This window comes from Lonchura striata, chromosome 8, assembly GCF_050655825.1.
Source record: "Lonchura striata isolate lonStrDom1 chromosome 8, ASM5065582v1, whole genome shotgun sequence".
Taxonomy (NCBI): domain Eukaryota; kingdom Metazoa; phylum Chordata; class Aves; order Passeriformes; family Estrildidae; genus Lonchura; species Lonchura striata.
In genome coordinates this window covers 17251312-17275979 of record NC_140710.1, presented here as the reverse complement: position 1 = coordinate 17275979, position 24668 = coordinate 17251312, and the positions used below count along the sequence as shown (strand labels likewise).

The 24668-nt window shown below is 40.9% G+C and overlaps 2 protein-coding genes and 1 non-coding gene across 7 annotated transcripts in view; 2 read left to right on the top strand and 1 right to left on the bottom strand.

Moving 5' to 3' along the window:
- The first annotated feature begins 229 nt into the window (after positions 1 to 229).
- Positions 230 to 24634, top strand: DNTTIP2 (deoxynucleotidyltransferase terminal interacting protein 2). 3 transcript variants are annotated; one of them, XM_085586492.1, is made up of 8 exons: positions 230 to 361; positions 988 to 2711; positions 4167 to 4302; positions 4966 to 5061; positions 5431 to 5595; positions 6691 to 6800; positions 15489 to 15645; positions 22979 to 24634. In XM_085586492.1, exons 1-8 carry the CDS (start codon positions 248 to 250, stop codon positions 22991 to 22993), a joined length of 2517 nt encoding a protein of 838 aa, XP_085442618.1. In that variant the 5' UTR covers positions 230 to 247; the 3' UTR covers positions 22994 to 24634. The 3 variants fall into 3 exon arrangements, with proteins under 3 accessions (XP_085442618.1, XP_085442617.1, XP_021385456.3); XM_085586491.1 differs by lacking the exon at positions 22979 to 24634 and having other exon boundaries at positions 15489 to 15819; XM_021529781.4 differs by lacking the exons at positions 15489 to 15645; positions 22979 to 24634 and adding an exon at positions 8117 to 8269.
- Positions 12471 to 12556, bottom strand: TRNAR-UCU (transfer RNA arginine (anticodon UCU)). The gene is given in 2 exon segments: positions 12471 to 12506; positions 12520 to 12556. It is a non-coding gene; the product is annotated as a tRNA-Arg (tRNA).
- The window catches only part of BCAR3 (BCAR3 adaptor protein, NSP family member), an 86316-nt gene continuing 84655 nt past the window's right edge, over positions 23008 to 24668 (top strand). For 2 of the 3 annotated variants that reach the window (XM_021526025.4, XM_085586481.1), the window contains exon 1: positions 23008 to 23149. The gene's annotated coding sequence lies outside the window, so the exon portion shown is untranslated. The remainder of the gene's footprint in view (positions 23150 to 24668) is intronic. The other variant, XM_085586482.1, reaches the window with a different exon arrangement.

The window sequence follows — 24668 nt, the reverse complement described above, 5'->3', positions numbered from 1 at the left end:
GGTGAAAGGGGATTTCCTTCCATGAGAAACCTGAAAGTTTAGCTAAAATTTGAAACTCCCGTAGGCATTTTAGTGCAGCATTTTACACTTTTCCAAGCGCCTGCACCCCAGGACTCCACCCCGTCTCGCCCGCGTCACGGGGCCGGGCTGGCGCGCCCGGGACGTTCTCCCCGCCGGGAGGGGAGGGCGGGCGGCAGGAAGGAAGGGAGGAGGCCGGGCAGGAAGGGGCGGGCGGAGCGGCAGCAGCATGGTGAGCACCAGGCGGGCGGCGGCGCGGCGCCGGGAGCAGGGGCCGCGGGCCGGCGGCGGCGGCAGCCCCGGCGGTGCCGATGCCGATGGCGGTGCCGGTGCCGGTGCGGAGGTGAGCGGGCGGCGCGGGGCGCGGCGGGGCCGGGCCTGCGGACGGGAGCGGCCGCCGGAGCTCTTCGGGCCGCTTGGCGCTGGGAGGTAAAGGTGGCGTGCTTTACTCGGCATGACAAATGTTTTAGCATTTCTCTGTCACTTAAAATGATACTTGGCAGATCATACCTTTTTGGTCTACGAACAAACTGGCCTCTCAGCAATCGCAAAGCTTTGCGATTGCTGAGAGGCCAGTTTGTTCGTAGACCAAAAATTGGTTTTGGACACCATTTTGGGACACATTTTGATAGTATTTAGTGGCTTATAGTTGGGGAAGGCTTTCAATATTTCTGAACGTTTTTTCTGGATTTGCTTCCCCTGGCAACTTGATAGAACTCTTTAGAATTAGGAGATACTTGATTATGTTTCTTAAAGGATGCATGTGTTTTTTATTCTGCCCTGACCAAGATACAGTAGAGAGATAAGCAAGGGATGGTTTCATAAGGTTTCTTCTGCATAGATAGGGCTACACAGAGACATGTGTTGTCAGTTTAAGTAGGTTGTTTAAAAATATTTTTAGTGATTTTTATAGCATTGTTTTTGTATAGTTATCTGTCAATACAATACATTTTTTTACTCCTTTTCTAGGTGGGATCTGCTGAAATTAGTACTCCTGTGACTAGGAAGATGACTAGAAGAACTAAGTCAGTTCGTAAGCCAGAGGTGATTCAGGAATGTCAGTTTGAAGAGGTGGAACATGCAGAAATCAAATCAGATGCCACTGATATCTCAGAGATGCAGATCACTAGGAGTGAGAACACAACTCTTCCATCAGCACAGTCAGTTGCTGAACCACACATTGATGGTGATGTGTCAGAAGCAGAATCAAACTGCTCTTCTGTGTCTGGTTTCCAGACACCTTTGCTTGTAAGAATAACACGGAGGCGACAAATTGTAATTCCTTATCAACCAGATTCTGCTGACAAAAAAAGACATGGCAGTGCAGCTTTTGTAAATAAGTTAAGTAGGATTCTGGATGAAGATGATGTTTCTGAAGCTGAGTCTTGTTCCTCTGCTGTTTCTGGTGTCCAGATGCTTAATGTTCCCACAAGTACAAGGAGCAGACAAAGTAAAAAGAAGTTGCAGCCACACAGAGTTCATGAAGCCCAGAGTGAAGATACTTCTGATGCAGAATCATGTTGCCTAAATTCTGCTGTCGAACCATATGTCACTCCAAAACGAATTACTAGGAGCATGCAAATGAAATCACAAGCAGAAAATACTAAGCAGACTGAGGAAAAAAATAGATTTGTTTCAGAAGATGAGAATTTAATTGAAGACACTATTAAATCTGATCCTATCATAATTTCTGATTCTAGACCTACTGCAGAACTTGGCAGTGACACAGAAAATGCTTCCACCCTCATTGATGGTAATAAAGAACTCACTTCACCTAAAAGCAAATGTGCTAATGCAGCCTCGAGTGAGGACACAGAAGAGGAGATTTTAAATGATGTGGCATCCAGTCTTACAAAAACAAAATGTAGTGACACTAAATCATCTGTGAAAGAAACAGAAAAAAATACACAGTCCATTGAGGTAGACCATTCAGAAGCAATATGTGGCCAAATACAAGAAGATGTCAGTAAAATAGGTGCAAGGAAGGGGAAATTAGATGTGTCTGTTTCTTTGACTGACTGCATGAGTCCCAAACAATTTCTAGAACCCCAAGGACAAGGAACGCCAAATGAAAGTAAAAAAAATACAGAATGTGAAAGAGCAGATGCTGAGGCAGATGCACAGCAGTCTTTCTCGTGTGATGATAAATTAAGGAAGAGTAAGCAAGCTAGTGCAGTGAGCAGCCCATCAAAGGACATGGCTGTTGCACAGACAACTGAAAGCATTGGTAAAAGCAGGATGCACAAAATTGATGCAGACAGTGCTGACAACCAAACAAATGAGTATGATGTATCCCACAGCAGTGAAAAACCAAGCAGTGATAACAGCTCTCTTGCATTGTTTCTGAGCAACAGTGAAAATGATGACTCTGAAAATAGTGATGTGGCAGACATAGATGCAGTTGATGACAATCTGTGTTATAAAAAGTCAGATGAGACAACTCCTTCCCTCAAAAAATCTTTAAAAAGCGATTCACTGCATGTTGAAGGTCTTTTTGTAATTGATACTGAGCCTGGCATGAGTTCTAGCCAAAAGTATTATCTGGATGATGTAGACCAAGACAGAGATGCTAAAAGTAAGCATGAGGGAGATCAAAAAGATAAAGAATCAGACTTGGAAGAGGATGAAGAGGAATTGATAGATGAAGATGAAAAAGATGATGATGATGATCTGTTGAAAAACAAGGTTGATGTGTAAGTATCTTGCTAGGAATAGCTAAAGAATCTGCATTTCATTTAAGAATATGCACATTAAGTGCAGAATAAATCAGGGACTAGTCTTATCACGTATGTCGTGTTGCTGCAGAAAATGGTGTTGCACATACTATATAATATGAATATGGTCCATAAATTTAGGTTTTGGTATTTTTTTCCATTCTGAATATAGTAGGAACAGAACTCTGAATTTTTTTTGGCATCTGGAGGCCTTGTATGTGTTCATCTTAAAAAACAATGTGAAACAAATCAGGCTGACTGAATTGGTTATTCAGGTCACAGTTTTGTTAATTTTTTTTTTTTTCCAGTTGGAATGTAGATAACAAAAGGTCCAGTAAATTCCTTACAAGTTGCCTGATTAGATATTGCTTTTTAAACAGTTGCATATAATTTTATATGTTGGTTGTTGCTGTGCTGTGCATGTTGACTCTTCAGGTGAAAACTAGCATGGAATCAGAATAATTTAGGTGGAATGATACTTCTTGAATTCTTGTAGTCCAGTTGCTGCTAGAATCCCTTCTTATGTTTAAAGCGTAATGCTCATTTAGGTTGGATAAACAAGCCTTAATCTAGTGAAAACCTTCAGGTAGACAAGAAGTCTTAGCTAAAAAAGCTTAGCCAAGCTAATGTGAAGGCATTGTACAAGATCAGTCACAGTTTGATAGAAAGTTGTTAAAGGGCTTGTATTAATACATTAAATACCTGTTGCACCTCTTTAGATATTACCATCTTCTCTGCATTGTAGTTTAGAACTTTTAAACATTCTTGTCATCGAAAACAGCCATTGTACATTGTTTGTGGATACATTCCTTTGGCTGTGTGAATGAAGCAGTGAAACAAATGTGAACATACTAAGCTTGAAATTTCATAGAACCATCAGGGCTCTGAGCCATTGACCATGAGCCTCTGGATGCAACCATCCAACCACTTTCTTATCCAAGTTTAATGACTTTGTTCTTAGTATGGTTATACAGACAAGGACTTAAACATTCCTACAATGAGTTCTGGTTTATTCATACTTCTTATTAAGAGTTACGGTATTTTTACTACCAATATGTTTGGTGTTCTTCTCTTTAGCTATCAAGCTTGTCACTGTATAGAAGGATGCTAGTCATGAGTTCTGGCAAGGTTAAGCAAATTAAGAATTCAGTTAAACAGAAGATAAGATCTAAGATGAGAGTCCAGCATTAGAGTTAATATGAAAAATTCCACAGGTATTTTTTAATAGTAAGTCTTATTTCATATTATGACATGAATCCCCTCGCATCTGTCATTTCAAAATTACATAATCTAGATAGCAAGATTTAAAATCATTGCAAAACTGAATCTTATTGGGAAGAATAAGAAAAGTATTTTTTCTGTTCATCTTTCTCAGAGGACTGTAGAAGGCTTAGCTCTATGCATGTTACAAATAATTAATTATTTCTTCTTTAGTTTACGTCTTTCCAGTAGCATAGACCCTGGGTTGAATATCAAGAAGCTTGGAGGTTTATATATCAGTTTTGATGCAAAAAATCAGAAGCCTGGATCGAGTGTAATTGAACCACTAAAGGTGAAGAAGAAGGACCAGGTAACATGTTTACAATTATTCACTTACCTATGACTATAGTAACAAGATGTTAATCTAAGAAGGTTGGTTTGTCTGATTTTAAAGAAGTATCCTTTTTATGGTTCATTGAGAACTTACATTGTTTTGACCGAAGTGTGGTTTTACATTTGGTTGTAATGGTGAAAGTTTAAATATACCTGACTTCAGAAATGGAAAGACAGTGCAAATTCTACCATTAACTTTTATAATAAACTAAAGTTGATTATACGTGGAGTTTTGTTTAATGATACAAAAGCTTAAGGTCTGCTGACAAGATATTTCGTCCATAGCCAGAATGAATTTCAGTAAATAGAAGTCTATACCCTAGTATGGATTTAGCAGGCTTTTTTCAAAAGCACCCTTGGAAGTAAAGGGAATGTGTTACTTTTGTTGAGACTTTTCTTTGGCTAATCCATGATAGTCCTCTTTACTCCAGATGATTTGCTGTCTCATTACCTCCAGGGCAAGTCAGCTGCTTTCTGTTCTTGTCCAGTGTTCTATTTTGAAGACTGTTACTGCTCGTGTATTGCATTACAACGCTTGCTTAGATTCTGTGTAATTCCTTCAGAAGATTCTGTAAATACAGTTAAGCTGTAAATTTGCGTCAGTGAGGTGACTCTCTAATGTTCAAAAAAATTCTTACAGCTCTTGCAGAAGAGTGTAATAACTCCAGACTTTGAAAGAAAGGAATGTGTCCCACCCTACAGGGAATCACTTCACCAGCTAAAGAAACAGCGCAGGGTAAGTGAAGAGTGGTAGTGCCTCAAATAATGAAACAAGCTGTGGTAGAAAGCTGCATGCTGGGACTCTGTGCATATCCAGGCCTCACTGGAAATGGAGTGATGCACTGCAGTTTAGTGTCTTCTTTGAGCTGTCCTGTGGAAAGTCATTCTTTCAGTCACAAGCATAGTGAAGTGAATGCTTACATGCTCAGTACAAATCTGTCATTGATGCAGTGCTGATAGCCTCCTTTATAATAGTCATAAAATACATGTTTTAGGGGTACATATTTACATTCTAAATGCTTTGTCTTTTGTAGGAAGGAGTTCCCTTTTCTGTTCCATCCTAATTACTGAATGCAAACTGATTGTTCTTGGTATTGCATCCTAGGCAGAGCGAGAGAAAACAACAGGTGATGGTTGGTTTGGTATGAAAGCCCCAGAAATCACAAGTGAACTGAAAAATGATCTTAAAGTTTTGAAGATGAGAGCTTCATTGGACCCTAAGCATTTCTATAAGAAGAATGATAGAGATGGTCTCCCCAAGTACTTCCAGGTAAGGAAGCAGCAGAAAGTGGCATTGTACTGCTGAAGTTATGAGCAGCTGTTCAAGGACACCTAATAGTTAGCTTCTATGTTGATTTAATTTCGTATCTTAATTAATAAAATGTTTTGATTACTTAACTAGAGTTTGCAACTATTTAACTTTGTGTTCCATATGTATATATGCTGTTGATGTTCTTAGCTTTGGCTTATCTCATAGAAGTGAACAAATACCTTACGGAATCCAGATTTTGAACTGTCAGAAGACTAGATTTTCACTGCTTTTTTGGAGTACTGGCCTTTCTAAACAAGTGTGTAGAAAGTAATTGGCTTTTATTTTCTTACTAGCTAATACAGTTTAAATGGAGACAGCTACCTTTGTGATAGGCTGAAATTTTTGCTGCTTGTAGCTCTCAGCTTTGAAACTGTTTGTACCAACAAAGAAATTACTGTGGAAGCTGTAGAAACAGGCCTCCAGAAACTTTGAATAGTTAGCATGCTTGAGGAAATGTTTTCATTTCGCAAAACATTACTTCACTCTGAAGTGTCAAGGGTGTTGTAGGTTGTGAAATTAGAGAAACTTAAATTGAAGCGTTCCACAGAATTAGATCCATGCAGGTTTATTTTCACTGCCTGAAACATGTACTGTGTGTATCTTCACTGCTAACCTGAGCTATGAGAGCTGACTGACATGCTGGTTGGAAAAAATGTGATGTGTTTCAGGATAAGCCCTTGTAGTCATCTAGCAAAACCACCGGGATGAGAGACAGGAAAAGGTTTAAGGTGGTTATAAAGCTTTCTTATCCCTTATGTTTAAAAAGTTTAAAAGTTAAGAACTTTAATTAATTGTTGGTACAGCAGTCCAGCATTGAAAACTGTACAGTCTTAAAGCTCCGGCCTTCCTCTCTGCACTACACAAGGAGACCAAAAGGAACTCTGCATACAAAACATGACTTATTTTGGTTTTTTGCACTTTTATTAAGGAACTGTCATTCTCATCTGCTCATCTGCTCTGTAGGTGTCTTCACACTTGTTGCTGGGGATTTAAAAAAAAAAATGAACATCTTGCTTCATGTACAGTAAGCATGTTTTAATTTTTGTTTCCTAGGTTGGAACTGTAGTTGATTCTCCCATAGACTTTTACCACAGTCGAATCCCTAAGAAACAGAGGAAGAGAACAATTGTGGAGGAGCTGCTTGCAGATTCAGAGTTCAGAAGGTATTTAAAAGTAGTTCTGTAATTCTAATATCCCATGTAAAAGAGGAGTATTTTTAACTCTAGCCTTTTTTTTGTTTTATTCATATTGTAGGGTGGTTTTGTTATACTTCAAAGAAAAATTTTTAGTCTTTTAGCATTTCCATAATACTGCCATTTAGAAGGGGGATAATTAGACTGAGACAATGTATATTTCATCTTCATTAAAGGGTTTTATCCAACTTCAGTCATCAATATTAGCAACCACTCTTAAAGACTGTTTATTTTTTCTTGGCTTAATTCACAGAAAAGAGCAGCCTGTAATTCTGTGAATATTGATATTTCATTTTATAAATATGTCAGTCTATCACCTGTCATGGGAATCAAAATTTTGCTAGAAGACTTACTTGAAGATTATGATTTGATTAAAGTCTGCATAGCCTACAGTTTTTTGGAGTAGATCATTTAGTTGATCCATTTTGGTATTGGTTATTACATGATATTAATATTGATTTTTCACATAATGACTTGTTTTCTTTGAAGTGGTACATTATTTGGGATTATAGTTAATCTTGTCTAGTAAATTTAACTATAATGTTGGGAAGTTACTGTATCTTATTTCTTAAGTGGTTTTATGGTTTGACCTGATTTCTTAGGTATTTATTATAAAGTAGTTTTAATAATTAATGTATTTGAAATTTCATTAATTAATGTTTTGGCTAATTAAGGGCTTTAATCATATCCCTTCAGTATTAGTGCAGATATTTGTCAAATTTTGGTGTTGCATTTTAAGCCTCAGCACTACTCAGTGTGCAGTGTCTGTGGTACTCATCAGTGCAGGTACATAAAAGTCTGTTAGAGGAGTTAGCAACTCACATCAGCAATTACCCTGCTCGTTGTTGAGTATTCACCTCATCTCAGTTTTCTGTCTGGAGTAGAGTAAGGTTTATTATCTTGAGTGGGGTGTGAAGGCACTATAAAAGTGGGTGCAATTTCTTCATGGTATTGTGGAAATGGTTGAGTCTTCCCCTTATGAGCAGTAGCAGTGTTTCAGCAAACTGTTCAAAATGTGACTGCATGTGCAATGAAGACCACCCCCAACCAAAATTAATTACAAAATTCAATAGAATTTACTCCCAATGCAAAGTTACCTGCATTTATCATTGATCCAACTGCTGATTTCCCTTGATTTATACACTTATGCATAAGTAAAAGAAACTGATTCAGAAAACATGAGAAAATTCAGTTTGGCAAATAGCGTGCATAGAGTACTGTCCATGTTATCTTTTCCTTGAATTTTGGTGTGCCATGCTTAAAAGTAAATTATCTATTTTGTTCAGATATAATAAAAAGAAGTATCAGGAGATCATGAGTGAAAAAGCAGCTTTTGCAGCAGGGAAGAGGAATCGGAAGAAGAAGAAATTCCGCAATTAAGAATTGAAGAAAAATACCAAGCTGGAACAACTTATTTGTTATAAAACTTCCTTACAGAATGCTTTGGTTGTGGTGTTTTGTTTGGTTTCTTTTAAGATTGCAGGTGATGTGCAAATTGAGGTTTAGGGCAATTCTGGCCATGGGAATAAAGCTAGGAAACTTTAGGTATCTCACTTCAAATTAATTTAGATTTTAAAATTGATATTTATTTTAATTAATATTTATGTAAAGAGATAATTATATGAATGCATATTATTGAATCTGAGTACAAAATTCAGCTTCAGAGATTGTGGTCTTCTCAGGCTTCAGACTTTACATTCATTAATTAGTAAATTCAGTTTAAAGTATATATGTAATTCATCTTGGCACATATTGTGTGTTAGAATATATTTTTTCATTACTTGTCAGAGGTGCTGTTGGCCAAAATTGTAATGGAAAGTATTGAAAAATGGTTTGGTTGTGAAGGGTTTATTTAAACACTGACCATAACGGTATAGAGAATGCCTTGGAGTTCTGTGCCTACACATATACTTTTATATTTATGTGTGTATGCATTATTTTATATATATAATAATATATATATAATATATAGAAAAGACAAAATACATCTTAATAAATAAGTAATACTTATATGTCAAATTTTAACAATCATTTTACTTTTATTAATTTTCACCATTTAATTATTGTTTAATGATATTTTTGGAAATAACATTGGCATCCATTATGTAGGATGTGTTGTTGTGCAGATTGTGTCTGTTAGGTGACCGGGAATAGTTCAAGGTGAACGAATAGAGTGAGTCTGGAAGGCCTCTGCTGCCATTGCAGAGCCAGAGATGTCATTGGCTCAGTGCCCCTTCAGTCACAGTTTATGACCTTTTGTGATTGTTACAACTGCTGCAGTGTTTGGTTGGTTTTTAATTACCTGGTCATTGTTGCTGTTAGAAATTAGTGTAATTTGGTTACTGCTCCAAGGTAGCAGAAAAGATGGATAATAGAAGAAATTAAAGTGACACTGCATTATCTCAGATGGATTGGGTGAATAGGATGTAGAAGTTACTATCAGAGGACCAGTGGTTGATTGTTTCCTTACCACAAGAACACTGAAGCTTAAAGGTTGCAGATCTTAAACAAGAAGTGCTTAACTGTGTTCTTGACTAATGTTTAACTGAGAAGTATTTTTTTTAAGGATTAGTTATTTACGCTGAAATGAGCATTGTGGTATGTATTAACCACCAATTGATGCTTGAAAGAAATTTTCCTCAGATCCTTTGGGGTGTTTTTTACCATTCCAATGTTGTCCATAATGTTTTACTACTAGAAACAGACAGGAATGTAGAGTCCTTAAAAAGTCTTCACAGCCTGGAGATGAATGGTGTCAAAGTAAAGTGAATTCTTTGGGAAATGCTAAACAAGTACAAGTAGATCCACCTGTCCCCAGGTCTCAGTTAATATGCATAGGCTATTTTAATGCAATTATATTTATGCCAATATCTCAATTCCCAGTAAATTATAAAAAAGCCAATAAAAACAACTCTGGTGTTTTGTTCTCCAGCTGAGATGTGGAAGCACAAAAAAATTAATACTGAACACTGAGAAGAAAACAAGGCACCACAGTAGTTGTCATTCTGTTGTATCCTGGGGTGTTGGAAAGGCAGCATGTGAGTTTGAAAGACATTAAAAGAGAAGGCTGTGGTGTTACACAGCAAGCAACAACTCCATGCATGTTGCTCAGGCTGAGCAATAGCTGGCTGCAGAAGTTACTTCATGTGCAGAAAGGGATTTGGCTTGGCTCTGTATCCTTTCCCTTTGATTTTTCTGATCCCTTCTGTTTGTCCCAGCATGCCCAGCAAGTGCCCATGTTGCAGGGGTGAGATGTGTGGAGCGTTCCCCGCGCTGCAGGGTGGCACTTGCAGTCGTGTTGGCCAGCTTTGCCTGAGCTCCTGCCTCAGTTCAGCCTGTGTTAGATGCGGCACTGCACCTTAACACCAGTTTACATTAAAGCACACGGACCGGCTTTGAAATTGACATGAAGGTGAAGGTGCTGGGGAGATTAAAACCCATATGCACCATGTGGTTGCCTGTAGTTATTAGATTACTCTGGAAACAAGTAAAAACTGTCATGAAGTTTTGCCTATCAGTTATAAGTAGTATTTTCTTTTAATGGCAGAAATATTTGTGCTAATTTGTATTTCTGGCTTTACTGACTGTGATGGTTAATGTTGCCTGATGGTGTGGTTCATTTTCAGATTTTCCTTCATTGCTTTTAAATAAGCAGAATTACAGTCACACCTGCAGGATTAAAAATAATTTATCAAGAAAACCTCACAAATTTAATAATTCAGGAATAATGAGGCCAATTAATTTATTCAATTCTGAGCAAAATCAAGGTGGTTTGTTTATTGCTGCTACTGTTTTGTTTTACCACCTAATTTGATTGCTGTAGTTAAAATGGCTCTTCACCTTCTGTCTGTCGGTAAATCAGAAAATACGGTGTTAATTCCGATTTGTGCAGTTTCTGGGTTTTCGTTATTTGAAAGTAACCCTAGAAATGTATCACGGTGACCGATCGTAACTGAAGTGTCTCCAGGAAGGACGAAGTTTTAGTATTTCAAGTAAAATTACTTTCCGCAGACAGTGCTGGAAGCGTAGCGGCCCCACGGGGCTGCCTGTCGGTTGTGAGCGCTCTGGGGGAGCTCGGGCCGGGGAGCAGAGCAGAGCCCCTCTGCCGCTGCCCGAGGGCGGGAGCAGAGCAGAGCCCCTCTGCCGCTGCCCGAGGGCGGGAGGAGGAGAGCAGAGCCCCTCTGCCGCTGCCCGAGGGCGGCAGGAGCAGAGCAGAGCCCCTCTGCCGCTGCCCGAGGGCCGGGGAGCAGAGCAGAGCCCCTCCGCCGCTGCCCGAGGGCCGGAGCAGAGCAGAGCCCCTCTGCCGCTGCCCGAGGGCGGCAGGAGCAGAGCAGAGCCCCTCTGCCGCTGCCCGAGGGCGGCAGGACAAGGAGAGCAGAGCCCCTCTGCCGCTGCCCGAGGGCGGCAGGAGCAGAGCAGAGCCCCTCTGCCGCTGCCCGAGGGCGGCAGGAGGAGAGCAGAGCCCCTCTGCCGCTGCCCGAGGGCGGCAGGAGCAGAGGAGAGCCCCTCTGCCGCTGCCCGAGGGCGGGAGGAGAGCAGAGCAGAGCCCCTCTGCCGCTGCCCGAGGGCGGCAGGAGCAGAGCAGAGCCCCTCTGCCGCTGTCTGAGGGCGGGAGGAGAGCAGAGCAGAGCCCCTCTGCCGCTGCCCGAGGGCCGGGGAGCAGAGCAGAGCCCCTCTGCCGCTGCCCGAGGGCCGGAGCAGAGCAGAGCCCCTCTGCCGCTGCCCGAGGGCGGCAGGAGCAGAGCAGAGCCCCTCTGCCGCTGCCCGAGGGCGGCAGGACAAGGAGAGCAGAGCCCCTCTGCCGCTGCCCGAGGGCGGCAGGAGCAGAGCAGAGCCCCTCTGCCGCTGCCCGAGGGCGGCAGGAGGAGAGCAGAGCCCCTCTGCCGCTGCCCGAGGGCGGCAGGAGCAGAGGAGAGCCCCTCTGCCGCTGCCCGAGGGCGGGAGGAGAGCAGAGCAGAGCCCCTCTGCCGCTGCCCGAGGGCGGCAGGAGCAGAGCAGAGCCCCTCTGCCGCTGTCTGAGGGCGGGAGGAGAGCAGAGCAGAGCCCCTCTGCCGCTGTCTTAGGGCGGCCGGAGCAGAGCAGAGCCCCTCTGCCGCTGCCCGAGGGCGGCAGGACAAGGAGAGCAGAGCCCCTCTGCCGCTGCCCGAGGGCGGGAGGAGAGCAGAGCAGAGCCCCTCTGCCGCTGCCCGAGGGCGGCAGGAGCAGAGCAGAGCCCCTCTGCCGCTGCCCGAGGGCGGCAGGAGCAGAGCAGAGCAGAGCCCCTCTGCCGCTGCCCGAGGGCGGCAGGAGCAGAGCAGAGCAGAGCCCCTCTGCCGCTGCCCGAGGGCGGCAGGACAAGGAGAGCAGAACCCTTCTCCTGCTCCGCCTTCTCGCTGGCGGTGAGGAAGATTGGTGTCGCCGGGCCGAGCGGACACGGCAGGGACGGCCGATGGCTGCTGTCGCCGCCCGCTTCCAGCGTTGCCCAGACCGGCAGGCACGGCGGGAGGCGGGCCCGGAAAGCCTCGCTGACGGGAGAAGGGCCAGGCCGGCGTACCGGATACCTGCGCCGGTAAGGGACAGGAGAGCGTGAGGGAAAGATTTCCGCCCAAAAGGCGTAAGGGGCGGGGGAAATTTATAAAATAAAATAAAAAAGAGAAGACACGACTCCGCCGGGACTCGAACCCGGAACCTTTGAATCCCTTCAACCCTCTAGAAGTCCAATGCGCTATCCATTGCGCCACGGAGCCACCTGTTGGAGTCTCCGCACACCATCCATAGAGCCTGCGCGCGCCGTCACGCGTTAGCCCAGAGAGCTTTTAACTCTTTCTAGTTTTTCCATTTTATTTTTCTTAACCAGCACGAACAGGGTTTGCCGTACACGGTGCTGCACAAACGAGTCTCGCGGCAGCCCCTGCGTGCCGCCTGAGCACTGCCCGCGGCCCGGGTAGGGCCCACGGCTTCCTGCGCAGCGCTCGCCACCGGGCTACGCCCTCATTTCTTAACGAAGACCGACTTCATCAGTGATCAGTATAAAATATTTGTTGTCATACCACTCTGGCGTTTCCAGTATTGATCCTTCTGCTCGAGGGACATAATTATAATCCACAGGTGGCCGTGTATTGAGGAACTCCTCCAGACGTCCGTAAAAGCTCTGTAGCACTGCCCTCCTCCATGGATTCAGAAAGAGAAGATTTTTCCATAAAAGCTGTAATTGTAGCCTGAAAAAAGTCCGCGATACTGTTTTTAAAATAATGAATAGGTGTAATAAAGCCCCCAAGAGACAGCAGTATGAGGTATTCCTTCTTTAAGCTTGCCCTCCAGTACGCTGCAAGGGGAGCCCGCGGCCTGCTGCCGCTGCTCGCGGCTGCCGGCTCCGGGCAGCGGGGCCTGCGCAGCAAAGCTTGCTGAGAATCTCCTGCTGCACTTCATCATAATTTAAAAGTACAGGTAGCCATAAGAGCGGAGAAAAGCATTTCAAAATTTTAGCATGCCCTAAAATCTGAGGGACAAGGAAGCTAATCACACCGATGTAAAGTAAACTGACTCGGATCCACAATCCCCGAGGTATTGATTGCATCCAGGGCTGAGATACCGAGTGTAATGAATAACCGAGGTACCTCAGGCACTCCGGCAGTGTCCTGTGATTCCCAGGCAGCCGGCTGCTGCACCTGTGGCCAGCAGGGAGCCAGAGTGCTTGAGCTGCCCGATGACTGACTGGCTCCTGCAACACTTCCCAGAAAAGAAGGTTGCTGGAAGGCTTCGGCAGTTCAGCAAGTACCAAACTGGAGGTACAACCCCCAAGCTAACAGACTGTTGTTGAGCCAGAACATTTGTAAACAAACTGAGAATCAAAACCTGTATAAGATTCAGAGCAGATCTGGTTGAATTTGCAAGCTCTGGGTCTTGCCACAATTGTTCTGTTATGGACAGAACTCTTCACAGTGCTCCTGGTAAAGGAATGCAAATCTGGAAAATTTGACTCCATAAAGCCCTGTATTGCAGAAAAGAAACAGAAGTCTTGCTTCTAAGAATTGAGTTGATCTTCAGAATAAGCTTATATTTATGTTTGTGCAATTCAAATAAACCTCTTGTAAGTAACTAAGAATCACTATAAACATCTTGTAGTTTGTGGACACGGGCATATTCATTGTGGGGTGCAGTGTGTGTTGGTGCCTCACCAGTGTGATCTGGTAGCAGGGCACCTTTGGGCAGCATGGCACTAAGTGGCTGCAGATAGTGAAGAACCATTCTTTTTTGTCACAAGGCTGGTTCTGAGACTCGTATTTTCGTTGTGGATAGTTGGTTTATAAAGGTAGATAAAGGCCGGAAGTTCATGCGGGAAGACTGACTAGGGAAACGTTTGAAATTTTTCTAGAAATGTTTCAAAATACTCAAGTAGTTTTGCTCTTTTATTCTGTGAATGTAGTCCCGGTGCAAAGTCCACCTTTGCGTTTGGGCAGCAGATGGAGCTGCTGCATGAGAAACAGAGCAGCTCACGGGTCATGAACTTACTGAATGTGGTCCTGGGCAAAAACGGCTGATCTGATGAACCTTTGCGTGTGTACCCAGATCAGTCCTTTGGACTTTCCCTCTTCTGGGACTGTCTGGAGTCCACTTTTGTTGCAAGCTGGCTGTCATTTCAGCTTCTCTTCAAATTCATGTTCTTTATCAAGGAGCAGAAGTTACTTGAAATAGAGTTGTGCTGGGTTTAGTTACTGGCACTCAGAAATTTTGCTGAGCTCAGCAATGTGCCATTTTGCTAATTTTTAGAGGGAGGAGAAACTGAGGTAGGAATACCTTGACACATGGCAGGAAATGCATCGATGGAGGCAAAAAAATATAGCAGTCTTCTATTGATTAAAATACTCTAGATAATATTTACTAAATTGAAGTGATCTTTGATAGACTTTTTACAACATGGGTTTGAACATTAACTTCTGTTAATTTACTGTAGTGCTATGTACTGTATATCCAAGTAATTTTGGTAAGATTTGAGCTTTAAAATGAATTTAAATGGCAATTTCCAAATTTTCAGGGCATCCACAAATGTTTGTTGGGAGTACCACCCCCTTTCTCTAAGAACAAATGTAATTAATGCACTTTTTGAAAGAGGTCAGAGAAGTCTGTAATGTCTAGATAACCTAAATGGGACCTTTACACCATCTGTACATTTCAGGGAGGATTATTACAACCCTACTGCTCTGATGATTCACCTGTGTGGTGCAGCAAGAGAAAGCACTCTTCAAACTTGCAGGAAAAAATGCTGGGATGCACAATGTTTGAGGATACTAGAAATAACTCAGGGAGGGTTTCTTTTGGTAATTCACAATTTGATTCAATTTTTAAAATTTTTTAACATGAAGATAAATGCTCTGCATTGTAGATGCTTCTGCAACCCTGCCTTTTCCTCGAGGAAGGCTGTAATTGCCATGTGACTATTGGGGTATTGGAGAATTTGTTTGTCAGGTTGCCAGCAGGAATCTGTTAAGAACCTCTTCCAATTCTCTTATTTATGGTTGTTGTTGGACTAATGCATGTTCTGTCCTCTTGAGTATCTTGGGGTAGACAGGAGAAATTCCCAAGAGCAATGCCATTAAGAACTTGGGCACACATGATGAGTTATGCCAAATCATCTCTACAGGGGATTATAATGTTAATTCTGTGTCATTCTATTAACAGATCAGGTGCTGCAAAGCCATTTACTTCAAGAGCGCTCCCTGATAGTGCCAAACCTGAGCAGTCATATGGCATCTCTTGGAGCACTGCAACAGGACTTTTGGAGAAGTCCCAGCTAGTGCCTCTGGCCAAAAGTGGAGTACATCTGATTTACAGAAAGGTGGGAGTCTGTTTCAAGACAATTTCAATGTTTTCTGTTGTTAATTTGATCTGGTTTTTATATATATATATATTTCAGAAATGCATAAGATTTGTATCAAATACCATTCAAAATATTCAAAGTGATGTCTTTCACTATATTTTAAAATTGTATTCTTAAAAAGCCCCCATTTTTGTTTTTCTTAAAAATAGTATTTATAAGTTTACTTAAGAGCCAAAGCAGTCTTAAAGACTACACCCTTGAGTCAATAATTATCAAAGACAAAGTAGACAGTGCAAAATTTTGTCCTTGTCTTACATTTTGAAATCTAGGTGTAGCCATTGAGGCTTAGTTTTTTCGTTTTTTTTTTTAATTAACACTGAGCCACTGAATATTTACAGTTGAGTTGTTCCTTTGCAGCTTTGCAGGTGACACTGTAACTCAGCTCCTCTTATGCAGTTCAGGAGAATAAGTCTATCTGTGGTCTAGTGATTTAGTCCTAAACACCTGGAATTTTATCCCAGCTGTGAAGCTACTGCGCTACTGTGGGCAGCCTGATGCATTTTCCTTTCTGTAAAATATGGACAGCAGATGCTTTCTTATTCCATGTGGTGCTGTGCAAGCCAGTCATATGCAAGGTGACTTTAAACAATTGAGATTAAACTTCCTCTGAGAATTCTTTATTATGATATATTTTGCTTGTCACTTCACATCTCTCAAAAGTGAATGGCAAAAGGTAACAAAACCTACACAGATGACTCAGCTTCTTTTCACCAGGTTTCCTTTCTGCTGTGAGCAGGGTTACCAAACAGTCCTGGGTGACAGTTTTCCTGTCCCCTGCTTACTCAATTGCTTTCTCAGCTCAGTTACTTGGTTCTTTGTTTTACAAGTACGAAGCAGTCATATTGTCCAAATTATCTTGAGACACAATTTGTGCTGCCTCTGCAGCACAGCATACTTTTCATTAGAAACCCAACAGCAAGGATACAGATCTGGGCTCAGGGCTTCCAAAATGATTGAGAGGAGCAGGAATATTTGTCTAGCATATGGGCTAAGGTACAGTACTTTAAAATTATTAATATATTCATTTTTTTCATCATCAACTATGCAGGTTAAAAAAATAATTTGAATGTACAATTAAAAGGCAATGAACCTGAAGCAATTAAAACCCCCCTTACCTTCTCCCACACTGTTTAGATGCAGTTTGTTTTCTGTCCTCACCCATGTGCTCTGGAAATCACATGTGGTGTTTAAGCAGTGGTGCAGTGCAGTCATCTGGTTCCGTGCAGGAATGTTTTGTAAGCCAGAACATTGGGTTAACTTCTGCTTTCATTTGAGTCCTTCTGAATGTAAGCTAACAAAATCAAATGGGGGAGTTTTTCCAAGGCTATATAAATGTTAGCAAGAACATAATTTGGCCTGGAGTGCTTTGCCTTTTGTAGTAGACTGAGTTGGTATGATGTTCATGTTAACCGAGAAAACAGGTAATTTTTGCCAGCCTTTCTTTTGAAGATGTCCTTGGTTAATAAATCCAAGCCTTTCAGAGGAAAAAAATCTTTTGCTCTGTATTAAATGATCCCTTTTCTGATTAGGGATAGAAAGAGAAATGGCTGCAGACTCTTGTCTCTTTGATGAGGGACATTAGTATCATGGGATTCACTGCTCTTTAAATTTCCCAGAATGTGGCATTAGTACTCTGTGGACTGTTTGTCTTGACAGCTAAAAGTTACTGTGGGGTCACAATGTCCTATCACTGCTTGGATCATCACTGGGTACTAGATGTGTCCCTAAGGTTGGATGTGTGTAGTTAGTGCCATTTCTGGAAGGATCTTGCCAAGCATGTTCTAAAGGGATGAAAAGCTTTCAATCTTGATTACATTTCGCTTTTCACACAGTTATGAATCTGAGTGACTGACTCACTATTCTATCTGATACTGACTGATGTAATCACAGAAACAATTCTATTTAAAATCATGTTCTTTCTTCACTATTGTAATTATAAATATTGCACAGGCTGAAAATCTACCCCTGAATTATAAATACACTCTTCTCCTGACCCCAACAAGTTTTTACTAAATCTGTTTAAATGTATGTTTATTTTACCATACTGGAAATTTTCAGCAGAATTATCCCTCTCCTGTTTTTCAAACCGGTAAATATGGATTGTATTTTAAAGGTTTAATTGTAAATCTGTTTTTTCTACTTGAATATTCACTTAACATAACTGGATCAGAATTTATGAATTTGATTTTTGTAGCTAAGGTCATTGTGCAATATGAAGTAATGGACTGTATGGCAGAATTCCCAAATTCTACCCCTGGGTTTGTCTTGGCCCTAGCTTGTAGGGTGATATTCAGCTGCACAGTTTTAGTTGCATAATATTTCTATAGAATTGACAACTCTTCCATCAGTATCCATAGCCTTTTAACTGTTTGAGTACATTCTTCACCTTTCTCACTCCTGTTGTTTTACTCCAAGTGTGAAGTGTGATTGAACACCAGACCCTGCACAGTAACAGTTGTGCAGAGCTCAGCAGCTCTTGGTTCACACACACAGTGGACAAGGAAGATCATCAAGCACCTCTACTACAAAGGAATTTCATGTGGATTCTCTGTCTCCTTTGAACGAAAAGCTGGCACTAGGACATCACTGCTGTCTTAGGCCTCTTGTACCCCTGCATGCTATCTACCAAAAGAGAAACAAATCTCTTCCAATTTCACAAATTACAGAAAGATCAGAGTGACTTCTTATGAAAATGAGCATTCTCTTGTACACAGGTAGAAATCTGAAGTTATTTTATAGTAAGAGAAGACCTCCGGGCTTTTTTCTGATATAATTGCTACTAGAGTGCAGATCAGGGATGCACAGGAGCTAAAGAGCTAACTGAGGAAAAGGACCTGTGACAGGAGGTCAGCAGGCTATGTACCTTTGGGAAGAAATGAGATGGAGAGCATTGTTACTTTTGGCAAAAGAAGAGAAAGCTCCTTCTCTGCCTGCAGAAATGATATCACAGAACAATGTGGTGCCCTGGGAAAAGATGAGGATGAACAAGGACCACTGGGGGAGGCATCGGGGCCAGCTGAACCTCAGCCAAATATCAACAAGAAGAGTAAAAGACAGCTGATAGGCACTGGAGATTCCCATCTGTAGGGACTGGAAACATTCATCTGCTATGTTGATGTGATGTTTTGAGATGTTTGCTGAGTGCCAGGATCCCCGATACTGCAGAGAGACTTTCAGGGCTTGTCTGGTCCTTAGACTTTTGCTCCTTTCTGAATATGTGTGGGCATCAAGGACATATCAGGAGGGACAGTGAAGCTGTGGGACTGAGCGTGAAAGTTACAAGGGCTCAGGTCCCTTCCAGTGAACAGAAGAGGCTGGGATAGCAAAGAAGACATCCTGAGCAAGGGTTATTGTTATCTAAAGAGAAATTATAGTGCAGGGTCAGTGAAGAGGTGTCTTTAAGATAGGGGAGGATCTCACTCTTCCTCTGTGAAAGCTGCAGAGCTGAGGGCCTATACTAAGTACCAGTATATAAATGCTCACAATCTGGGAAAAAGCAGAAGGAATTTGAAGTTTGTGCACAGTTGGAAAACTAAGATGACATTAGATGTATACTTGAGTTATTACTTTCTTAGTAATTGGTAACCTTTTAAAATTCAATTTGATGGTATCAAATGGTTTTATAAAAGAAGATCAATTGCAGAATTCCAGTTGTAAGTAAACTGACTCATGGTTAATTGACATGGTCAAATATCTCTGCCAGTCCCTAGCAGAGCCAGTTCAGCTCCGACTTAACTATCTGGAGTTCTACTACAATCTTCTTGTTTTCCATCCATAAAATTGTATAATGAGTGTGATTATGTAATGCAGTTAGACTACTATTTTCAGAATTGTTGAACTGCCAAATTTATTGCAAGTTGCACTAGACTATGCTCATTATTTGACCCAGATTAACCATTGTACTGGCCAAGTTAAAGTCTGGCTAATTTGTATTACAGCTGGAAGACTTAATTTGCTATGTGTTGAAGATAATAGATGAATGGAAGGAAAGTGAAAACAGCAAAGTCAGTTCATACACCAATACATTAAAATTTGTTCTTGAGAATCTTTGTTAAAATGACTACATAAATAGGCAGCTGCATCTTATACTGGTATGCTCTAATATTAGTTTGGTCAGTGCTTCAAGACTGACAAATGTAAAAAAAAATGCTTTGCATCCGTAAGCACAGTAAATTTGTTTTGGAAGTAATTTAGATATTGTGTAAATGAATGCTATGTTACAATCTTGCACTAAGGCCAAAAGCAGAACACAGAGCTCAAACTCTGCACTTTTGTAATCTAGCAGTACAACTTTTTCCCTCTTTTAACAGCCATAGTGGAAGCACATTGAACTAGCAAGTGATTTTTATAGCTAATCCTTGCATAGTCTTTGCTCCATATTCTCCTTCCAATTTTTGTCTCATAAAACCAGTCATTGAAGTTAATGCAACTTATCACCCAGCAGAAGTTACAGTATGAAGAAACAAAAAGCTGCACATCAAAGAGTCTTCTGTGCAGACAGAGCAGACAAAAGGCTTCTTTGTGATGAATGTGCAGCGTTAGCTCTGCCACTCTAAATCAGCAGTGAATTTTCTTCAATTCTAGCATTGAAGTAAAGAATGTCCTTTGTTCTTGTAGGGGGTTTACTTTCATTTCCAAACTGCTGGCAGACAGTAAGCATTGACTTAACACACAAAATTAATTTCCTGTGTTCAGAATTGTGATATACTTTTATAGAGATGTATCTTGGTTTATTCAAATTAGTAATAGGTACCAGTCATTCCTGCAGTGAAGTGAAACAAGCAGCTTCCACAGTCAGTGATGTCTGGAAATCATAGGAATCACTGCCAACAGGATCCCTTATTTTTTGCCATACCCTCCACAGAGATAATGTATTGTTGTTGTTTGTTGTTGTTATTACAATATATGACTGTAGTTATTTTTGTAAATACCTGAGTTTGCAATCACAAGGGTTTAGAATCTAGGTAAATAGTATGAAAGAGCCAAAAAGAAATACCATCACAACTCTAGTCCAAAATTACAGAGATTAGGGGAGACATTTGCACCCAGACAGAGGGTCAGGGACATTTCAATCAGGTTTCAATACAAGTGGCCTTTTCCCTATAAACTTGCTACAAAATTATCACTTGCTTTTGTTAGTGCTGTGATTACAAGATATTCCTTTGTGTGTCTAAAAAGGGGAATATGGCTTCTTAATTTACCTTCAAGGACTAATCTTATTCACAGGTAGTTTGAAAGGGAAATAGACCCATTTTGTGTTTGGTATTAATTGCTACATAATTGGTATTTGTTACATAGAGACCTTGTGCTTTTTGACTGAAAGATTTGCATCTTGTTTAACAGCAAAGCAGGCATCTACTAGAGATACTTCTGTGTTTTATGTTACCAATAAGAATGAGAAAGAGTGAAATAGCATTTGGTGAAAATGTGAGAAATTGTATCTCTAGGCAGGCTGGACAAGTAACTATAACACTGGGTTAAAATGGAATAATGGAATCTGATAGAGAAATTACTTTAGAATCCTTAGAAAATCTGAGCGTGTAAGTGAAAAAAAGAAGAGGCAGAGAGGATATATAAAGACCTGGATTATGGAGAATGAGAGTAGTGTTGATGGTGCTAATAAAATTTTGTTAAGGGGTTGGCTTTGGGTGGAAGTTGTTTTTTCAGGGTCTTCTCTTCTGCAGTGCAGAATGGGTTTTGAGTGAGTGTGCAGCTAAAACATGGTAGAATATGATGAAATCAGTTCCCCAGGTGTATTAATTTCCTTCTTCATAAAATCAGACATTCATTCAGATTGTTTTCCTGTCTCTATGTTGGCAAAGCTTGTGTGACATACGTGGGAATTTACAAGTGCAAGCCATATACAATTTAATATACTTACATAAATGGCAGAATAATTAGTTTTCAGGTAATGAATTTTAACACTCCTGATGCGATACCTCTCTTCCTTTGTGTTATATCTAAAAGCAAATTAGTGACCTCTTGATTTGCATCATGAGATATGGGTTTGTTAAGGTGCCAGTAAGGAAGACAGACTATAAAGTAAAGTATTGCTTAAAATATCCTTTGTTGTGGCTAACACTGTGAAGGAAAAGGATATGTAGGTAGTTTTATTTCCTTCCATATGCTGAGTTCTGTAGTATTGAACAGGTCCCAGATCAGGACTCAGCACACTGGGCACATCATGTCCAGGGAAAAGACATCTGACATTTTGAGTTTTTGAGCTCTTACAGGATTTTCTTAAAACAATTCTATTTCTCCTGTCTACCATCAAATAGAAAGTCAGTTCACTTAAGAACTGTTCGTTGCACTTTTGGATGAGGATAAGGACACACAGTCAGTGTAATGAGCAGTATGAAGTGAGAGCCACCCATGGGCTCCTCTCCTGCAGCTGGCTGTGCCCTGCAGCTGGCCATGTTCTGCAGCTGGCTGTGGCCTGCAGCTGGCTGTGTTCTGCAGCTGGCTGTGGCCTGCAGCTGGCAGTGTTCTGCAGCTGACCATGTTCTGCAGCTGGCCATGTTCTGCAGCTGGCTGTGGCCTGCAGCTGGCTGTGGCCTGCAGCTGGCTGTGGCCTGCAGCTGGCCATGTTCTGCAGCTGGCTGTGGCCTGCAGCTGGCTGTGCCCTGCAGCCACAGGAGATGTCATACAGCAGAGCCTGACCACCAGGTCTGCATCAGCACAGCACCGGCCTGAGCCTCCTGTGGCCATCACTGATCCTTCATTCCGGCAGCATCAGTGCACAGCCCTTGGGTAAAGAGCCACACAGTGATGCAGTTACACATCTAGGTTTTGAGAGCACCAATGTTTTCAGGGCAGATATACAGCCTGGGTGGGTGGGGAGTGATCCTAACTGGAACTTTTAAGTAACTTCCATATCATCATCATCATCATTATTACTACTAATAATAATACATTATAAAATATAGTGTGATGCCTGGAATAGATCACTTTACCTCTCCCTATTAGTTTGTTGAACTAGACTGATGGAGGGTGTTTTTGAGCTTGTGCATAGTTTTACATTGACATTAATTAATTAATTTTGTTGGGGGCAGGGTGTGGTGGTGATGTTTGGATTTTCTTCTTCCTAAACTTTTTGACAATAATTTTTAATAAGAAATATTTTTTTAAGAAATAGCCTGCAAAACTCTCAGCTGAAAGTAGGAACTTCTCTATTTCATAATGGCTCATTGGCAAATAGATGGCACATTTTTCACCTAGTAGAAAAGTAAAAATAATAACTAAAGTGTGAAAAAGTTTACTCAACACAATATTCAACTTCTCCTTGATTTAGGGGGAAAAAATCTAACCCCGCTGCTCAGTTATCGTCACTGTGATTCATCAGCTGCTGTCTCCTGGGCAGGTCTGAGTGCTGATTGGGCACAGAACTTCTCAAGGTGTGTCTTTTGTCAAGAAGCTTTTGCATTTTAAGGCACACAGTAGACCCTGAGAGTCTCCTGCTATGGTAAGAACTGTTGTATGTCTATTTATTAACCTGTACAGTCTCACTGTTAGAAACAATGCCTGGTGGTTAGAAACAAATAATTATGTGTGTTAGCAGATGTTTCCAAATCAACTTTTTGTGGATTTAAAACTGGAAAGATTTTAATTTTGGATCTTAATTGTGACAGCTGTCGCTCAGTATGCTAGTAGTGATTTTTTAAATTCTGAATTAAAGTAACTGTAAATATATAATAATGAGGAGTATTGTCAAATCCAAAGAAAATTAGATTAAAATATTTTTGTAATGTTGTCATACTTTGAGAGAGAAATGTTTATAATATTTTAGATGGTTTATGTTTTTTAAAAAATTGTATGTGTCAATTATTTTCAAGTTAAGTAGTACAAAGAAACTTTCTTCTCATGTTGCCATATCTTCAGGTCAATTTTGTTTTTTCAGAGTTATGAATTGGCTTTTTTTTTTTTTTTTTTACCAATTGGAAGCTAAAATTAATCTGATTTTCACATTTCTTTTCAGCTGACTTTGAAAAAATAAGGGAGAATCCTGAGGGAAAATACAGGGATATATTAGAAACATTTTTACTTTGTAATTGGTAGGTTTACGTCAGCTTAACTATCAAATAAAAATATGCAATCACAGGGATTGAAAAAATTTGAAACGTGCTACATAGACAAGTTTGCATGTAAATGTCTGTGATCTAACACTGGTGGAGGATGGCAGAAAAGGCTGGGGAAAACAGCAGCTGTAATACCCAGCAGGGTAATGTCTGCCCTCCTCCTTCACAGAGCGCTGCTCAGAGCTCAGTGCACATGACTGTACTTGTTTCAGCTCTTGGAAAAATGTTGCAGTCATGGCACAAGCACCAACTTCTTTGTGAGGGATGATACCTAATAAAAGGAGAGTTTCATTTTAATATTACCTAAATAAAAAAATAATTTTAGGATAATACATAACTGAAAACAAAGAACCTTTAAGGATATATGATTTAAAGAGATATTTAAGAAGTAACTCTTTCACCAACTATCAAAACCACAAGGGTTTTGTAGATATTCAGACAGAAGTTTCTTGCTATTGAATTACATTAATTGGCTTCCAGTGCCTTGGCATATTTCTTGGTTTTAAAAGATTTAGTGCTCTACAATTTTGTGCTTTAGAATAGTAAGATTTGTTTTATGTACTTGAGGAGTGTCTTCACACTCAGTAAAGTTAGAGTGGATTTCTTTCTCAGAATTTTAACTCTGAGCACCAGTCAACACAAGAGGTGCCGAAGTGCTGGTATTGGTGTTATATACATAATATACTTTTTCTAAACATGGTTTTTTTGATATCTCCCAGCCTTTTCTTGTTTGCATATACACCTCTGTGATACTGTAATATCAGAATACCTTTCTTTCTAGGTATTCTTATAATGACACCAAACATATTCAGCAGCTGTTACCATCAAAGAAATATTTTTCAGTATGCAAATAAACTTAGCTAAAACAGCAATCTATGTAATTTATTTCATGTTCTTGACTTGCTT

Coding starts and splice junctions, on each gene's coding strand:
- DNTTIP2 (XM_085586491.1), top strand. CDS start 248: ATGGTGAGCACCAGGCGGGCGGCGGCGCGGCGCCGGGAGCAGGGGCCG. Junction 4,303..4,965: donor AGGTGAAGAAGAAGGACCAG/GTAACATGTTTA, acceptor AAATTCTTACAG/CTCTTGCAGAAGAGTGTAAT. Junction 6,801..15,488: donor GCAGATTCAGAGTTCAGAAG/GTATTTAAAAGT, acceptor TTCTATTAACAG/ATCAGGTGCTGCAAAGCCAT.